Source organism: Coregonus clupeaformis, chromosome 14 (genome assembly GCF_020615455.1).
Source record: "Coregonus clupeaformis isolate EN_2021a chromosome 14, ASM2061545v1, whole genome shotgun sequence".
Taxonomy (NCBI): Eukaryota; Metazoa; Chordata; class Actinopteri; order Salmoniformes; family Salmonidae; genus Coregonus; species Coregonus clupeaformis.
The window spans coordinates 26120055-26138039 of NC_059205.1; the positions used below are offsets into that span (position 1 = coordinate 26120055).

General features: G+C 39.8%; 1 protein-coding gene across 2 annotated transcripts; it reads right to left on the reverse strand.

Annotated features, from left to right (window-relative positions):
* Positions 1-9879: 9879 nt before the first annotated feature.
* On the reverse strand, positions 9880-17700 carry LOC121581553. 2 transcript variants are annotated; one of them, XM_041897051.1, is made up of 13 exons: positions 17525-17700; positions 17322-17399; positions 16985-17062; positions 16845-16904; positions 16635-16724; positions 16290-16343; positions 14957-15037; positions 14702-14761; positions 12606-12668; positions 11910-11984; positions 11681-11720; positions 11551-11602; positions 9880-11409 (listed from the first exon to the last, which is right to left on the reverse strand). In XM_041897051.1, exons 1-13 carry the CDS (start codon positions 17564-17566, stop codon positions 10419-10421), a joined length of 1764 nt encoding a protein of 587 aa, XP_041752985.1. In that variant the 5' UTR covers positions 17567-17700; the 3' UTR covers positions 9880-10418. The 2 variants fall into 2 exon arrangements, with proteins under 2 accessions (XP_041752985.1, XP_041752984.1); XM_041897050.1 differs by having other exon boundaries at positions 11681-11723.
* Between the last annotated feature and the right edge of the window lie 285 nt (positions 17701-17985).

Genomic DNA, 17985 nt, shown 5'->3' on the forward strand with positions numbered 1-17985 from the left:
AGAACACGCAACCTTTGGGTTGCTACGCGTTATCGCTATACGCTAACCCGTCCACCCAACCAACCACCCTCCTTCTGTTTTGACTTAAAGCTGCAATATGTAACTTTTTAGGCGACCCGACCAAATTCACATAGAAATGTGTGTTATACAGTGCATTTTGAAAGTATTCAGACCCCTTGACTTTTTCCACATTTTGTTACGTTACAGCCTTATTCTAAAATGTATAAAAAAATATAAAAAAATGCTCATCAATCTTCACACAATACCCCTTTTTTTATTTTTTATTTTTTTTTGGGGGGGGATGGATCAGCTTAATATTGCAGATAGATTGTATCTTCTATCAATGTAATTGTCTGCATCACTTCCAATCCCCCATGTTTTATTTTATTTTTTATATATATATTCCCCTTTATTACTTTTCAACCCCACCATCCTTTCCCTACTTGGAGTAAATTAGTGAACAACAACGCCCAGGCCTCTACTTCCGGTCTATACTTACTATCTACACCTTATGGACAGAGTTAATTTTACAATAATTCTATATCTCTCTCTCTATATATATATATATATATATATATATTTATTTATTTTTTTGCTCCTGAACTTCTTCTACTCTCAACCTCTCCGATCATTTTCATGATGTCCATCCGGTTTGCTTCTAAATGCCATATATTTCTAACTGTGCTCTTTCCCAAAAGCTCCCAACATACAACCTATATACTTATTATGGACACAGTATGCTTACATTATTAGCTATCTTTGTTATTATTTGTTGTTATTTGTTATTAGTCCCATCCTTCAACTCTATTCAATACCTCCCATCTATCTCTTCACACCATCCATATAGGATTTCTATTTGCCATATATATTTCAACCGTACTGTGATGTTTTACAAAAGTTCTGAACCTTTCTATTCTCATTGCTTCTACAGATTGTGAATTAAAAATAAACATTTTTGCTAAAAGTATTATTATATTATTGATTGATTGACTATGACTTTTCAGATCACCCAGTAATGCTATCTGCAAGGTTAGTTCCAGGTAAATATTGCAATCCTTTAGCCATACCTGGACCTGTGTCCAAAAACAAGCTACAAATGGACAGAACCAAAACAAATGATCTAATGATTCTATCTCTTCACAGCAAAATCTGCAGAGCTGGGAAGATTGTATCCCCCATATAAATAACATTCTATTGGTAGCAAGAATTTTATATAATAATTTAAATTGAAAGATTCTAATTTTTGAATCCGGTGTCGTTTTGCGTGTCAGTTCATAAACACTATGCCATGGGATCGGTACGTCAAAGATCTCTTCCCAACTATTTTGCAATCTATATGGGACGGCTGTCAATCCTTTGGTCCTTAAGTGAAACTGATATACTTTTTTATTTATCACTGTTTTCCTTAACCAATTATGTTCTTTAATGCAAGGCCGACAGACAAGTTCCTTACTTTCTCCCCCTTCAACTTTCCTCTTCCACTTTTGCGGTAAGGCTGCAATTATTTGGTTGTAATTTTGGGTAGAGCAGACATTTCCATATGTTTTTGTTAGCTGCATGTGCGACATAACTCCACCAGTCCTACCGATGATATCATTTACCGAAGATTATACCTTTTTTAAACATTCTGTCAAAAAATAAAGGTTTTTTGTCAATTAGTATATTTGAATTTAACCACAATATTTGTTGCATTATTTGTTCTGTCGTTTCTGGAGGATTAAATTGAAATTGCAACCAACTTTCTATGGCTTGTTTTAGAAATAGTGACATTTGGGAGATTATTTCCTTTTCAAATAACTGAAAGTGAGAGGTTGTAATCTGAATAAAGGGAAAAAGGCCTTTCTTGAACAGTGGGTGAGACAATCTTACTAATTTGCTTGAGAACCAGTTCGGATTTAAGTATAACTTTTGGATGACTGAAGATTTTAGTGATAGGTCTAATGCTTTAATATTTAATAATTTCTGTCCTCCGAATTCATATTCATTATATAAATATGCTCTTTTAATTTTGTCTGGCTTGCCGTTCCAAATAAAATTGAATATTTTTTTCTCATATAATAAAAAAAAACTGTTTGCTAGGCGTAGGCAAGACCATAAGCAAATAGGTAAACTGGGATAATACTAAAGAGTTAATCAGGGTGATTTTTCCACAAATTGACAGGTATTTTCCTTTCCATGGTAGTAAGATCTTATCTATTTTTGCTAACTTTCTATTAAAATTTATTGAAGTGAGATCATTTATTTCCTTTGGGATATGTATTCCGAGTATATCCACATCACCATCAGACCATTTTATTGGTAAACTACATGGTAATGTAAAAATTGTATTTTTTAGTGATCCAATACCTAATATAGTACATTTGTCATAATTTGGTTTTAATCCAGAGAGGTTAGAAAATGTATCTAGATCCTCTATGAGGCTGTGGAGGGATTCTAGTTGTGGATCTAAAAGAAAACATGAATCATCTGCGTACAATGACACCTTTGTTTTTAAGCTCTGTATTTCTAATCCTCTGATATTATTATTGGATCTGATTTTAATAGCTAACATCTCGATGGCCACAATAAATAGATATGCCGATAGTGGACAACCTTGTTTCACTCCTCTTGACAGTTTAAAACTTTCTGAGAAATAGCCATTATTTACTATTTTACACCTAGGGTTACTATACATGATTTTGACCCATTTTATAAGAGATTCTCCAAAATTGAAATGCTCCAGGCATTTATATATAAATTCGTCGAACTTTATCAAATGCCTTTTCGAAGTCTGCTATGAATAGAAGGCCTGGTTTCCCATATTTTCCATAGTGTTCTATTGTTTCCAATACTTGCCTTATATTATCTCCAATGTATCTTCCATGTAAAAAACCTGTCTGATTAGAATGAATAATATCCGACAATACCTTTTTAATTCTATGCGCTATACATTTTGCTAGGATTTTTGCATCACAACACTGAAGTGTAAGGGGCCTCCAATTTTGTAAATGGACTGGATCTTTATATTTTCCACTTGTATCCTGTTTCAGTAATAATGAGATCAGACCTTCTTCTTGAGTGTCAGATAATCTACCATTTACATAGGAGTGGTTAAAACATGCTAATAACGGTCCTCTTAGTATATCAAAAAAGGTTTGGTATACCTCGATTGGTATGCCATCCAACCCTGGAGTTTTCCCCGGACTTAAAGTCTTTAATTGCATCCAGAAGTTCCTCCTCTGTAATTTCACCTTCACATGAGTCTTTCTGTGTGGCTGTTAATTTGACATTATCAATAGAAAAAAAATCTCTACAATTAGCTTCAGTTAGAGGAGATGGAGGCGACTGAAAGAAAACATATGCTTAAAATACTTTGTTTCTTCCTTCAAAATATCATTAGGTGAATTATGGGTGACTCCGTCAATTGTAACCAGTTTCATTAAGTTCTTTTTGGTAGCAATCCTATGTTGAAGATTAAAAAAGAATTTTGTGCATTTTTCCCCATATTCCATCCAGTTTGCTTTATTTTTATAATATATTACACTTGATCTTTCTTGAATAAGTTTTTCCATTTCTTTTTGTTTTTCCTCTAATTTATTCTGAGCCTCTATGTTACAGTTTTTATTGCCTTTTTATTGCCTTTCTTAGTATAAACTCTTTTGACCTAAATTGCTTTTGTTTTCGAGATGAGTACTGAATTGCATGGCCTCTAAAGGCACATTTAAAGGTGTCCCATACAATAAGGGGATTCGCTGTACCTATGTTATGTTGGAAAAAGTCAGTTATAAATTCCTTTGTTCTAATTATAAATAAATTATCATCTAATAGGCTTTGATTAAATTTCCAATATCTTCGCCCACGTGGAAATTCAGTCAGAGTAATGTATATGCCTATTATATGATGGTCCGACCGCATTCTGTCCCCTATCAACACTTTTTTTTACTTTTGGTGCCAACGAGAATGAGATAAGAAAGAAGTCAAGACGACTAGCTTGATTCAGTCTCCGCCATGTATATCTCACTAGATCAGCATATTTAAGCCTCCATATATCTACTAGTTCTAATGTATCCATGACATTCACAATTTCCTTAAGAGCATGTGGGTGATTGTTTGTGGTGTGATTTCCTTTTCGGTCCATTGAGCTATTTAAAACAGTATTATAATCCCCCACCATAATAATATTGTCTTGAGTTGCTTGCAGGCTTGATAATTTATTATATATATTGTCAAAGAGTTGTGGATCATCATTATTTGGTCCGTAAAGGTTAATGAGCCATATCTGTTTATGGTCCAATACCATATTTAAAATACTCCATCTACCTTGCGTATCTATTTGGACAATTTGCACATTCGGATCGAAATTACTATTAATTAATATCATCACCCCTTTTGAATTTCTTTGCCCATGGGAGAAGTATATTTCCCCCCCCCCATTCTTTTTTCCACGCTACTTCATCTCGAATTGTTGAATGAGTTTCCTGTATACCATAGATATTATACTCCTTCTCTTTGAGCCATGTAAATATTGTTCTTCTTTTGTTATTATCAGCTAAGCCATTACAATTATAACTGGCTATACTTATTTCACCATACACCATAATGAGATACAAGTTTCAAGTCTATTTATCATTATATATGTTTGTAAATTTACCAATAAAAAATAGCGTAATGATTGAGTGTCCATATAGCTGTACCGTGATATTTGCATTGCTACGGAGTAACCCTTCAATTGTTCTCCACTAATTCCCCCGCTAAAGCCCCTCCCCATCCCAAGTTGAGCCGTCATCCCAGTGATCAGCATCCCACCCACGTCCCTCCATATCCCTAAGGCCCCGAGAGGCCAGGACCCATCCATCAAAAACAGCACACAGTGCCACCCACAAAACAAAAGCAGGTTAACCGCCAAAAGCATTTCCAATGCTTTCACCTCTATATATATATATATCTATATAACTATTTTTTTATTTTTTATTATGCATATCCTATTTTCCATCATTATCAATTAATATGCGTAATAATGTCGGCAGTTCACGCATAGGATTCTAACATATAACCAGGATTGCCATTGTATTACATTTAATTCATTGACAAGCAATTATTATCCTAGCAAATAATTCCCGCGGTCCATCCCATACCCCCCCCCCCCAACATCCCCACCCCCCACAACAGATGCCAGACAAGCACACACGCACATACTCACATACTCCAACACACTCAACCCCCCCTCCTCCACAATCCACCATAAAATCCGATACTCAACGGCTGTTATATCCCCAGAGCCCAACTCGAGAAATAACTTGATCTACGAGTGGACATACAGTTAAAGCTGATTGAGAAAGCATGCAGATTGAGCAGAAATTGATAACAATGTGAGATTTGATTAATCTACTTAATCTATGTCAAGTCCTAGGTGATGGAGATCAGATCCACCCTCTTCACCTGAGACACAAACACTCTGATCCCCTGTTGTAACCATTTTCCCAAGCATCTCCATGCGGTCAGACCTTTGATTATTTTGTGCCACCTGGGCCACAATGATAAACCCCCTCTCTGATTGTCCGAGTGTGACCCCCTCCCCATGGGTTACTGCAGCCAGTGTTGCCAGCACTGCCACTACCTGGGTGGGCGTACCCCACCGGAATCCCCACCGGCTAGGTAAAAGGTCGTCAAGGTTCTCATTAGCAGCTTTGAGAATTTCCTTGTATATTATGCTCTCCCATCAGAGATACCCCTTAATGAAAAAGCAAAAACTGGTTTTTAGAATTTTTTGCAAATGTATAAAAAAATAGTAATATCACATTTACACAATTATTCAGACCCTTTACTCAGTACTTTGTTGAAGCACCTTTGGCAACGATTACAGCCTTGAATCTTCTTGGGTATGACGCTACAAGCTTGGCACACCTGTATTTGGGGAGTTTCTCCCATTCTTCTCTGCAGATCCTCTCAAGCTCTGTCAGGTTGGATGGGGAGCGTCGCTGCAAAGCTATTTTCAGGTCTCTCCAGAGATGTTCGATCGGGTTCAAGTCCGGGCTATAGCTGGGCCACTCAAGGACATTCAGAGACTTCTCCTGAAGCCACTCCTGCGTTGTCTTGGCTGTGTACTTAGGGTCATTGTCCTGTTGTAAGGTGAACCTTCGCCCCAGTCTGAGGTCCTGAGCGCTTTGGAGCAGGTCTTCATCAACAATCTCTCTGTACTTTTCTCTGTTCATCTTCCCCTCGATCCTGACTAGTCTCCCAGTCCCTGCAGCTGAAAAACATCCCCACAACACCACCATGCTTCACCATAGGGATGGTGCCAGGTTTCCTCCAGACGAGACGCTTGGCATTCAGGCCAAAGATTTCAATCTGGGTTTCATCAGACCAGAACATCTTGTTTCTCATGGTCTGAAAGTCCTTCAGGTGCCTTTTGGCAAACTCCAAGCGGGCTGTCATGTGCCTTTTACTGAGGAGTGGCTTCCGTCTGGCCACTCTACCATAAAGGCCTGATTGGTGGAGTGATGCAGAGATGGTTGTCGTTCTGTAAGGTTCTCCCATCTCCACAGAGGAACTCTGGAGCTCTGTCAGAGTAACCCTCGGGTTCATGGTCACCTCCCTGACCAAGGCCCTCCTCCCCCGATTGCTCAGTTTGGCCAGGCGGCAAGCTCTAGGAAGAGTCTTGGTGGTTCCAAACTTCTTCCATTTAAGACCTTCAATGCTTCAGACATTTTTTGGTACCCTTCCTCACATCTGTGCCTCGACACAATCCTGTCTCAGAGCTCTACGGACAATTTCTTCGTCCTCATGGCTTGGTTTTTGCTCTGACATGCACTGTCAACTGTGGGACCTTATATAGACAGGTGTGTTTCTTTCCAAATCATGTCCAATCAATAGATTTTTACCACAGGTGGACTCCAATCAAGTTGTAGAAATATCTCAAAGATGATCAATGGAAACAGGATGCACCTGAGCTCAATTTTGAGTCTCTTAGCAAAGGGTCTGAATACTTATGCAACAATTTCTAAAAACCTGTTTTCATTTTGTCATTATGGGGTGTTGTGTGTAGATTGCAGAGTTTTTTAAAAATGTATTTAATCAATTTTAGAATAAGGCTGTAATGTAACAAAATGTGGAAAAAGTCAAGGGGTCTGAATACTTTCCGAAGGCACTGTATGTGCTCACTGGTTTGCCAACAATTCTACCATTTGATTTCCATTTTCCCAGATGGTCTCTCATTTTGGTACCAAGACAAACTATTCCCAGCCCTTGAATCTAGCCAGGAAAAGTGAGCAGGATGTTTCAACTACTGTTAATTTACACTTGTGCTTTAAATCTTGTCTATTAAAATCTCATCTAGTTATTTATTCCTGATAAGACCTTTCTTATTGTTAATGTAGTTTTCAGACATAATCCATTGTGTAGATGGCAGACAGTGAAACTCCAGTTATGAGTCAGAGTCACATAGGAAACCTAGCTCATCTGTTTCACTGGCCCACAGGTGACCAGGTGAAATTGTACTGTACTTCTGATCCTATGTTCTGTTAAAACTAGGTCTGTGGATCGTGTGACCTTATTTTAGATTTTCAGAAGCAGAAAATAGTGTTAGTCAATAAAAACAACCCCCTTGCCTTTGCCCCTTCCCTGCAGCCACTAAATCAATGGCTTCTCTTTTTACAATCTTTGCCTTTCAAGTGCAGCACATACAGATATATACTGCCTTGCCACAGCAAACATTGCTATAGAGGGCAATTTGACAAATGAGCTCAGCGATTTGTTGAACAAATACAATATCAAAGGCTTATTGACACAGCAGCAGTGGCAGAAAGAAGGAAATATCTGCAACCCTGTTCATTTAATTCAAAGAACCGTATGTTAATATACTTTTAAAAGTTTATTGGCAACTTATTACATTTCATATATCTTTAGATAAATACTCAATTGGCACAAAAAACTTTTACTAAAGTTGACCAATGGAAAAGTACTCCTGCTCATTAAAAAAAGAACAACAAAAAAAGACTAGAATTAAAACTAGAATCCTTATTTGAAACAATAACAAACCGGTCACCCTGCCTCTGTTTTGGTTAGGGCTGAGGGATAGGCCTAGAGAAATGTAACTAATCTCAAATTCATAGATGGAGCTAAAGATGCAAGGACTGACCATGCAGGGAAATAGAACAATCCTAAAGTGCTTGAAAGGCATCATATAAATGAGGAAGGCACTCCTCAGTAATAGAACATACATTCCTAATCTAAAATACAAATTAGACTTCATAAAAGCTTGAACGTTTCAATATGAACTAACATTCCCCTACCAACCTAAAAATATAACAAAGCAATGCAACAAGCAATACTCTTAGGAATCAAATAGTGACTAAACCCCTACCCTTCATACTGTAAATACATACACTACCGGTCAAAGGTTTTAGAACACCTACTTATTCAAGGGTTTTTCTTTATTTTTTTTTACATTGTAGAATAATAGTGAAGATATCAAAACTATGAAATAACACATATGGAATCATGTAGTAACCAAAAAAGTGTTAAACAAATGAAAATATATTTTATATTTGAGATTCTTCAAACAGCCACCCTTTGCCTTGATGACAGCTTTGCACACTCTTGGCATTCTCTCAACCAGCTTCACCTGGAATGCTTTTCCAACAGTCTTGAAGGAGTTCCCACATATGCTGAGCACTTGTTGGCTGCTTTTCCTTCACTCTGCCGTCCGACTCATTCCAAACCATCTCAATTGGGTTGAGGTCGGGGGATTGTGGAGGCCAGGTCATCTGATGCAGCATTCCATCACTCTCCTTCTTGGTAAAATAGCCCTTACACAGCCTGGAGGTGTGTTGGGTCATTGTCCTGTTGAAAAACAAATGATAGTCCCACTAAGCCCAAACCAGATGGGATGGCGTATCGCTGCAGAATACTGTGGTAGCCATGCTGGGTAAGTGTGCCTTGAATTCTAAATAAATCACAGATAGTGTCACCAGCAAAGCACCCCCACACCATAACACCTCCTCCTCTATGCTTTACGGTGGGAAATACACATGCAGAGATCATCCGTTCACCCACCCCGCGTCTCACAATGACACGGCGGTTGGAACACATTTCCACCAGTCTAATGTCCATTGCTCGTGTTTCTTGACCCAAGCAAGTCTCTTCTTCTTATTGGTGTCCTTTAGTAGTGGTTTCTTTGCAGAAATTCGACCATGAAGGTCTGATTCACACAGTCCCCTCTGAACAGTTGATGTTGAGATGTGTCTGTGACTTGAACTCTGTGAAGCATTTATTTGGGCTGCAATTTCTGAGGCTGGTAACTCTAATGAACTTATCCTCTGCAGCAGAGGAAACTCTGGGTCTTCCATTCCTGTGGCAATCCTCATGAGAACCAGTTTCATCATAGCGCTTGATGGTTTTTGCGACTGCACTTGAAGAAACTTTAAAAGTTCTTGAAATTTTCCATATTGACTGACCTTCATGTCTTAAAGTAATGATGGACAGTTGTTTCTCTTTGCTTATTTGAGCTGTTCTTGCCATAATATGGACTTGGTCTTTTACAAAATAGGGCTATCGTCTGTATACCACCCCTACCTTGCCACAACACAACGGATTGGCTCAAATGCATTAAGAAGGAAAGAAATTCCACAAATTAACTTTTAACAAGGCACACCTGTTAATTGAAATGCATTCTAGGTGACTACCTCATGAAGCTGGTCGAAAGAATGCCAAGAGTGTGCAAAGCTGTCATCAAGGCAAAGAGTGGCTATTTGAAAAATATATTTTGATTTGTTTAACACTTTTTTGGTTACTACATGATTCCATGTGTTATTTCATAGTTTTGATGCCCACTATTATTCTACAATGTAGAAAATAGTAAAAATTAAGAAAAACCCTTGAATGAGTAGGTGTTCTAAAACTTTTGACCAGTAGTGTAGGCTATCAAAAATCTAAACCATCAAAATAAATGTGGCTCTTAGGAAAAGATTGTTAGCATGATCCCTTCAATAATGTGCATGATAATGTATTTGTAACATTTTGTAACCTCATTTCATAATTCGCATCTCTGAACAGTTTCCCGCCTCCATGAACAAACAGCTTTAGCTCACAACCCTTACTGTTCATAAAGTACTGTAGATAGTGTTGTCAAGACAGGCTCAATGCACACAACTACAATTACAAAATGTGGACATGGGCTTGTCGTACAACATATAATTTCCCCCGATATTACAGAGAGAAAAGTTTTAATAACAATTCTTCTCCCTAGCCAGTGATGACTGGTGATGTCATCTTTTAACCTGCCTATGCACAGTCTATGTAAAACAAAAGTTTCATGCATTGGTGCTTGTGCCATCAAAGAGAGACATATGAATCAGATCCTCAGAGTTCCGGATTCTAGTATTTTTAATTCTGACAGGATAGTTTGTGTAGTTGTAGAGATGAGTTGGAATGAAATACAGTTAGGCTTTGCTGGTCTTATGGCTGTTATCTGAAGTATTGCTGTTATCAACAATGCTTTTGCTGTCAGAAGTTTTATAATTGTCTGCATCATCATCACTGTCCAGCTTTTTTCTATTATTGGTACTGTCTGGGGTGTTGGTGTCATTGTTGGTCTTAATGCTGGTGTCATTGGTGTTGTCTGGATTTGTGGACTGCAGCTCAACCCGTATGCAATTAAGCTCCACCAGTCCATCATGCAGCTGGGTCGCCACCTCCCTGATCTTGGCAGCAAACTCAGACTTGGCTCCCTTCTTCAGCTCCTTGGAGTCCTTCGCCACAAAGTAGATGTCCATGCCCACAAAGAGGCCGGTGAGCACTCCGGTGGCCATGCTGGCAATCTGGACAGCTCTGGCCGCGGTGCTGCCAGCCACGTTGGCTATCTGCACCACACGCATGATCTCGTTGGCGTTGATGAGGATGGCCTTCCCAGCCATGGCACCGTCCTCATAGATGTTGTTGAGGCCCGGGAAGTCACGGTTGTACGCGTGCTTCTTCATCTTCAGCAGGTCGAACCTGCGCAAGCTCTCAATCCCCTGCTTGATGAACAGCATGCACTTGTTGATGTCGGTCATCTTCTCCTGGTAGTCCACCACAATGGCCTCCACCTTCTTACGGTCCATGGAGTTGTTGACCGTGTTGGAGAGTCCGGCTCCGGCTGAGGTCAGGCCGCCCGCTGTGGCCACGCTCAGTCCCACCGCCGTGACGATCAGGGAGGCTCCCATGGTGACAGGGGCCAGGGCGAGGCCTACAATGGTACACACGCCTCCTACAGCGCTGGTGGAGCCGCCAGTGATTTGGGCGATCTTGGTCTTCTTGTTGAAGCAGTCGAGGGCGTCTGCAATGCTGTTCAGGTTAATGACGTGCTGCCACAGGCTCTCTGCACGCTCTGAGAACAGCTTGTTGAACACACGTATACCTTTCTGCACCTTCTCAGCTGTCACTGCAAATGCCCTGGAAAACAAGTTCATATAATCATCATCATCAACGCTTACTACAGTGTGAATTACCTGTTTACCCAGGGGCTTTATAACAAGGCTCTTCTGTACGTGTGTGCATGTACACAAAATGAGACCCAACTATAGCATCATTTACTTGGCCTCCTCTTTTTCAGTCAAGTCATCATCTTGAGGCATGTCTTCCCACTCTGTAGCAAAAGAAAAAGGGCATCATTTGGATGAAGTGTGTGTGTGTGTGTGTGTGTGTGTGTGTGTGTGGGACTCACGCTCCACTGTGCCCCACCACTCCATCAGGCCATACATATCCTGCTGAGAGACATTTCTCTAAGTCAGCTTTGAATCACCACTTTAGAAAGTCATACTTTTCAATCAAAACTCTATTTCAATCAAATGCAAAACTCGATGGCAGTTAGCAGTTAGTGAGTGGAAACCAAGTTTGAAAAGTCATCTTAAGAGTACAGATTGACATTATTAACATTGTTTACAGCAACCAACCTGCTCCTCTGGCTCTGCTGGATTAATACGGAGTTCCTCCAATTGGTCGAATAAAGATTTATTTCCACCATCATTCTGAGATAGGAAGGGGGGTGATGAATACATGCTGTTATGTAGGTCTGTCTATACATTCTACACAGTAAAGAAACATAGAATATGTCTTGGCAAAACAATGTTTGTCATGCCAGATTCACAGGCCAAAAATGAAAATAGAAAATGTGTGGACAATTTCAGATTTCATGAGCAGACTGACAAAGAGGGAAATCGCACATATTAGCTCTGCTGTTTTGCAGAAGTGGGACATTAAAATATTCCTGGGTTCAAAGAACAAGGAAGCAGGGGAACAAGTTTGGGCACATAGCAATCTAATCTAATCCGCAGTACAAAGGAACGAGCACAACAATCTGGAAGTGGTGGTGTGGGTGGCGGTTTGGTAGGTAGAGAAATAAATAAAAAGAACAGGAGAGAAAAAAACACCACTTGAACATAATGTTCTTAGTTAGGAGTCAAAGAGCTAGAAAAAGGACCTAATAGACCGGCCAATGTAACGGCCATTTTGCAATCCTGGACCACTTTTCAGTCTGTCAGCCGTGGCAGTCAAGCCTTCAGATACAAAAACAAAACCTAGGTATCCATTACAATGGTACCGGTATGTGGAAGAACAGTGTTAGTAGGACAATCATGGTGCAGAGCTACCTCTTTTGAGTCACTGCCTGTAGCTCCCTGCTGGGTTTCACCCTTCTTCTGCATGGCTTTACCCTGAAACAGACACTCAGTTAAAAAGGTGGAATCCATAGCGGTGAAACTGCCACGTACGTTTGCTATATTACAACAACAAAGACGTTACTTCAAACAACAAACTTGGACATCATTGCACGCGCGATAGAACCATGATGCTGGATGCTCATTTCCTCAAAACAAAAACTATAACAAATACGCTTAGGGGGGCAAGTGGCGCTGTTTCGCCTATCGCGGATCTCAGCTTTAAATCAAATATAAAACTTTTACTCTACAGTATTATACAGTTATCCCACAACGCAACCATAACATACATCTTGTAAACCCAGACACAAACTATGGTTAACACCTGGAGGAAGTTAAATGTAATGTACACAATATGATGGGAGATCAACAGATACAGTCGTATGAAAAAGTTTGGGCACCCCTCTGAGGCTGCATAATAATTTACTCTGTCGTCACAGAAAATGATCACAGTGGCATGCCATTCATTTTATAATAAAAGCTGAGTACTGGGGTATTGTCCAGACAAAGATTTTTAGTGTAGCAATATTAAGTTGTATGAAATTAAATCAGATGTGAAAAATAGACTATGCAAAAATGTGGGCACCCTTGTCATTCTGTTGATTTGAATACCTGTAACTACTTAGCACTGATTAATTGGAACACACAATTGGTTTGGTGAGCTCATTAAGCCTTGAACTTCATAGACAAGTGCATCCAATCATGAGAAAAGGTATTTAAGTTGGCCAATTGCAAGTTGTTGTTCTCTTTGACTCTCCTCTGAAGAGTGGCAACATGGGGGCCTCAAAACAACTCTCAAATGACCTGAAAACAAAGATTGTTCAACATTATGGTTTAGGGGAAGGCTACAAAAAGCTATCGCAGAGATGTAAGCTGTCAGTGTCCACTGTGAGGAACATAGTGAGGAAATGGAAGACCACAGGCACAGTTCTTGTTAAGGCCAGAAGTGGCAGGCCAAGTACAATATCGGAGAGGCAAAGGCGAAGGATGGTGAGAACGGTCAAAAACAGCCCACAGACCACCTCCAAAGACCTACAACATCATCTTGCTGCAGATGGTGTCACTGTGCAACGTTCAACACTTTGCACAAGGAGAAGCTGTACGGGAGAGTGATGCGGAAGAAGCCTTTTCTGCACACATGCCACAAACAGAGTCGCTTGAGGTATGCAAACGCACATTTGGACAAGCCAGCTTCATTTTGGAATAAGGTGCTGTGGACTGATGAAACAAAGATTGAGTTATTTGGTCATAACAAGGGGCATTATGCATGGCGGCAAAAGAAAACAGCGTTCCAAGAATAACACTTGCTACCCACAGTAAAATTTGGTGGGGGGTTCCATCATGCTGTGTGGCCAGTGCCGGTACTGGGAATCTTGTTAAAGTTGAGGGTCGCATGGATTCCACTCAATATCAGCAGATTCTTGGGAATAATGTTGAAGAATCAGTCACAAAGTTGAAGTTACGCCGGGGCTGGATATTTCAACAAGACAATGACCCAAAACACTGCTCAAAATCTACCCGGGCATTTATGCAGAGGAACAAGTACAATGTTCTGGAATGGCCATCCCAGTCCCCAGACCTGAATATCATTGAGAATCTGTGGGATGATTTGAAGCGGGCTGTCCATGCTCGGCAACCATCAAACCTAACTGAACTGGAGATGTTTTGTGAGGAGGAATGGTCCAAAATACCTTCATCCAGAATCCAGACACTCATTAGAGGCTATAGGAAGCGTCTAGAGGCTGTTATTTTAGCAAAAGGAGGCTCTACTAAATATTGATGTGATATTTCTGTTGGGGTGCCCAAATTTATGCACCTGTCTAATTTCGTTTTTGATGCACATTGCACATTTTCTGTTAATCCAATAAACCTAATTTCACTACTGAAATGTTACTGTGTCCATCAGTTATTTGATAGATCAAAATGAAATTGCTGATCCAAACACCCAATTATTTATAAATGGAAATTGTCACGGGTGCCCAAACTTTTTCATACGACTGTACATATGAAAATAGAGGTTTGTATGTTACCTTGCCTCCAGCACCGTGTGGCATGAACGGATTGTGTCTCTTAGGTTTTTTAATATTTGCCTAAGAACAATAGAATAAAAAGTACACATTAATGCAAGGGGAAGTGAGAAACCTTGTGAGAAAATCTGGAAAGTACCAGCATTTTACAATGGAATAATAACCAACTAAATTAAAGCGAAACCCTGATATTTGCATGGCCATAGTAAGGAACACTGGTCTAGTGGAAGCTGTGCTATCCGTAGGGTTAACCACTACCTCTCTGTCCTTGTCTTCTCCCTCCTCCTTCTCCCCAGTGAGGAGCGATTCACCCTCTTTAAGGCATTCATCAGATTGGTCCTGAAATAACCAACAAACAAATGTCATTCCGATAGATTGTCAGGCGAAATCATATTACAGAAAATATGACAGAGTGTGTGATGTGTGTGGGCTTGTATTACTATCATCGTAGGTACTGGAAATACCAACAAAGTTAGTAAAACAAAAAATTCTCCCTTTTGGGGACATTTCCCAGGTTTCCACGAGGACAAAGGCTATTTTAGGCTTAGGGCTTAGGTTTAGGGTTACAATTAGGGTTAGGGTTAGTGTAGAATAGTGGACCCAGAGTAGCCAAGGGAGGTGATAGGTGGGAATGAGGAGGAGCCATGGTTGTAGAAAAATAGTACTTGATTTATTGCAGATGAACGATTTTAGGAAACATGGCTTGGCTTGACAAACAGTTGTCCATAGCAGCAACATTCAGGATACGAAAACTGACAAGGATGATGGCGAGTCTAAAGCTCAGCCCCTCAATAGGGTTTCTACTGCAGCTAAAACGAGGCCTAAATGTTAAACAGCATAACTAGGGATTACCCCTTTTCTAGCTCTAAACAGAGCCTTACTCTCCCCCTTACTGGGACTAAAGAGAGTCTACCAGGACAGCTAAACTCAACTGACTGTACAGGATGTAACAAACAAACTGCTAAGGAGCATATTGTAAAATGGTGTTCTAACCAAGTTGAGAGAAAAGAACAGCATTTGCACATAAACTTTGCCCATAACGATTAACCAATGCGAATGTACTGTACATTTAATTAGCTGAATGTTACTTTGTTAATTAGACCGGGCAATACTATGGAAAACATGATTTAAGTTAATTGCATTCATTAGTTTAAATTACCATATTTAGTCAACTACACTTTAGTTTCAAAGACAGAGCTACATTAAATAGAACATGATTAGAACTACTAATCAGGGAGACTGAAAGCATGGGTGAACTACGCACTAATTATCTAACCCACCACACCTGTCTTAAACCAGCGCAATCAACTCGTTAGCAAATAATTAAGGTCAGGCACACCTAAACTGGTGGATAACTACGGTATGCATGGCAATGGACTAGTGCACTTTATCCAAACCACACATGTATATACTTAAGCATTTTAGATAATATTAACTTCATGAAATACATTTAAAAGTGGTGATGAGGCCAGTCAAAGGCTGCCTCATCACAGTTAGAATTAGAGTTACGAGTTAGGGTTAGGGGTTAAGGAAAATAGGATTTTGAATGGAAATACATTGTAGGTTCCGACAAGGATAGTTGTGTGTGTACCTGATTGTCTTTTTGAATTTTTTGCTGACCACGTCTGGCTGGTCTGTTCATTTCCTGGAATAAGAAGACCAAATCCTCCTATACTGCTGCATTTAGACAGGCAACCCAATTCTGATATTTTTTCCACTAATTGGTCTTTTGACCAATCACATCAGATCTTTTCACATCAGACCTTTTTCAGATCTGAATGGTCAAAAGACCAGAGGCAATTAGTGAAAAAAAGATCAGAATTGGGCTGCCTGTCTAAACGCAGCCTATGAGCCACCATTACACAGGACAACTGATAGCTACAGATAATTTAGATATGAATTTCAATCCTGATCAGTCAGAATACTCCTAGCCTACCTCTTCTGTTGGTCTGGGAGGAACCACTGGAGTTTCAGCAGTTTGCCCTGTCCTCTCTCTCAGGATCATATTCCTGTTAGCCTGAATTAGCTAGAAGGACAAATATAGTCACTCTAAGCTGTGCATTAATTTACAGAGATACCGGTACGCTACATATAGGGGGTTATTACACATACATCAACAAATTAAGATGATTGGTGTAAACTGTACCTGATTGTCGCCCGTCTCTCTCTTCTTCAGTCGGTCATGTAAGGCTGTACCCTTCAGCTCCTATGGAGGAGAGGTGACAGACAACCTTAGCAGAGATATTATAAAATTAGACATACATACAGTTTGATCCATCTGCCTACCTCTTCAGTGGGTGTAGGAGGAACTGCCGGTGTTTCAGTTCTCTCCTTCCTCTCTCTCTGGATCAGATTGCTTTTGACCTGACAATGACATGCACAATCACTCACTGTTCTGGTCCTGCCTCTTTGTGGGAGATAGAGAGAAGCAAAGACTGGTGGGAATGTGTATGTGTGTGTGTCGTATAAATTATGTAACAAACTCATTGTTTTTTACCTTTGAATGTTTATATTGCCATGAGAAATATACTCTATCAAAGGTAAGTAATAGTATATATTCAGCATTGAGATTCCATATTGAAGAATTTAAGAGTACTGAAAGACATTCCACTAAAATGCTTACATCTTTGGCTTTGGAATGTTTTTCAGACGACGTGAGTTTGTCCCTTGATCCTGATGTGTCTTCAGTCCTCTCCTTATCCTGCGATTGAAGAAGGAATGTTATCAATCTCATCATCATCATCAATACCATTACTCGAAGCATCCAGAAGAGTGATAGCCTACTGGGTCATACAGTCTAGTCATTTGTATATAGTGATTGATTACCTGAGTTGAGGAGTTAAATGGATTCCTGAACATCTTCCCCATTATGCCACCCTAAAACAGAACAAGATTGAATAGCCATATAAACACGTATATCCTTCCCTCAAATCTGCATGGGTTTCTAAGCAAATAAGATACATCAATATTATTTATTATTATATATATTTAAATTATATAAAGGTACATTACATGACCAAAAGTATGTGGACACCTGCTCGTCAAACATCTCATACCAAAATCATGGGCATTAATATGGAATTGGTCCCCCATTTGCTGCTATAACAGCCTCCACTCTTCTGTGTGGTGACTTGCTTCCATTCAGCCACAAGAGCATTAGTGAGGTCGGGCACTGATGTTGGGCTATTAGGCCTGGCTCGCAGTCGGCATTCCAATTCATCACAAAGGTGTTCAATGGGGTTGAGGTCAGGGCTTTGTGCAGTCCAGTCAAGTTCTTCCACACCGAT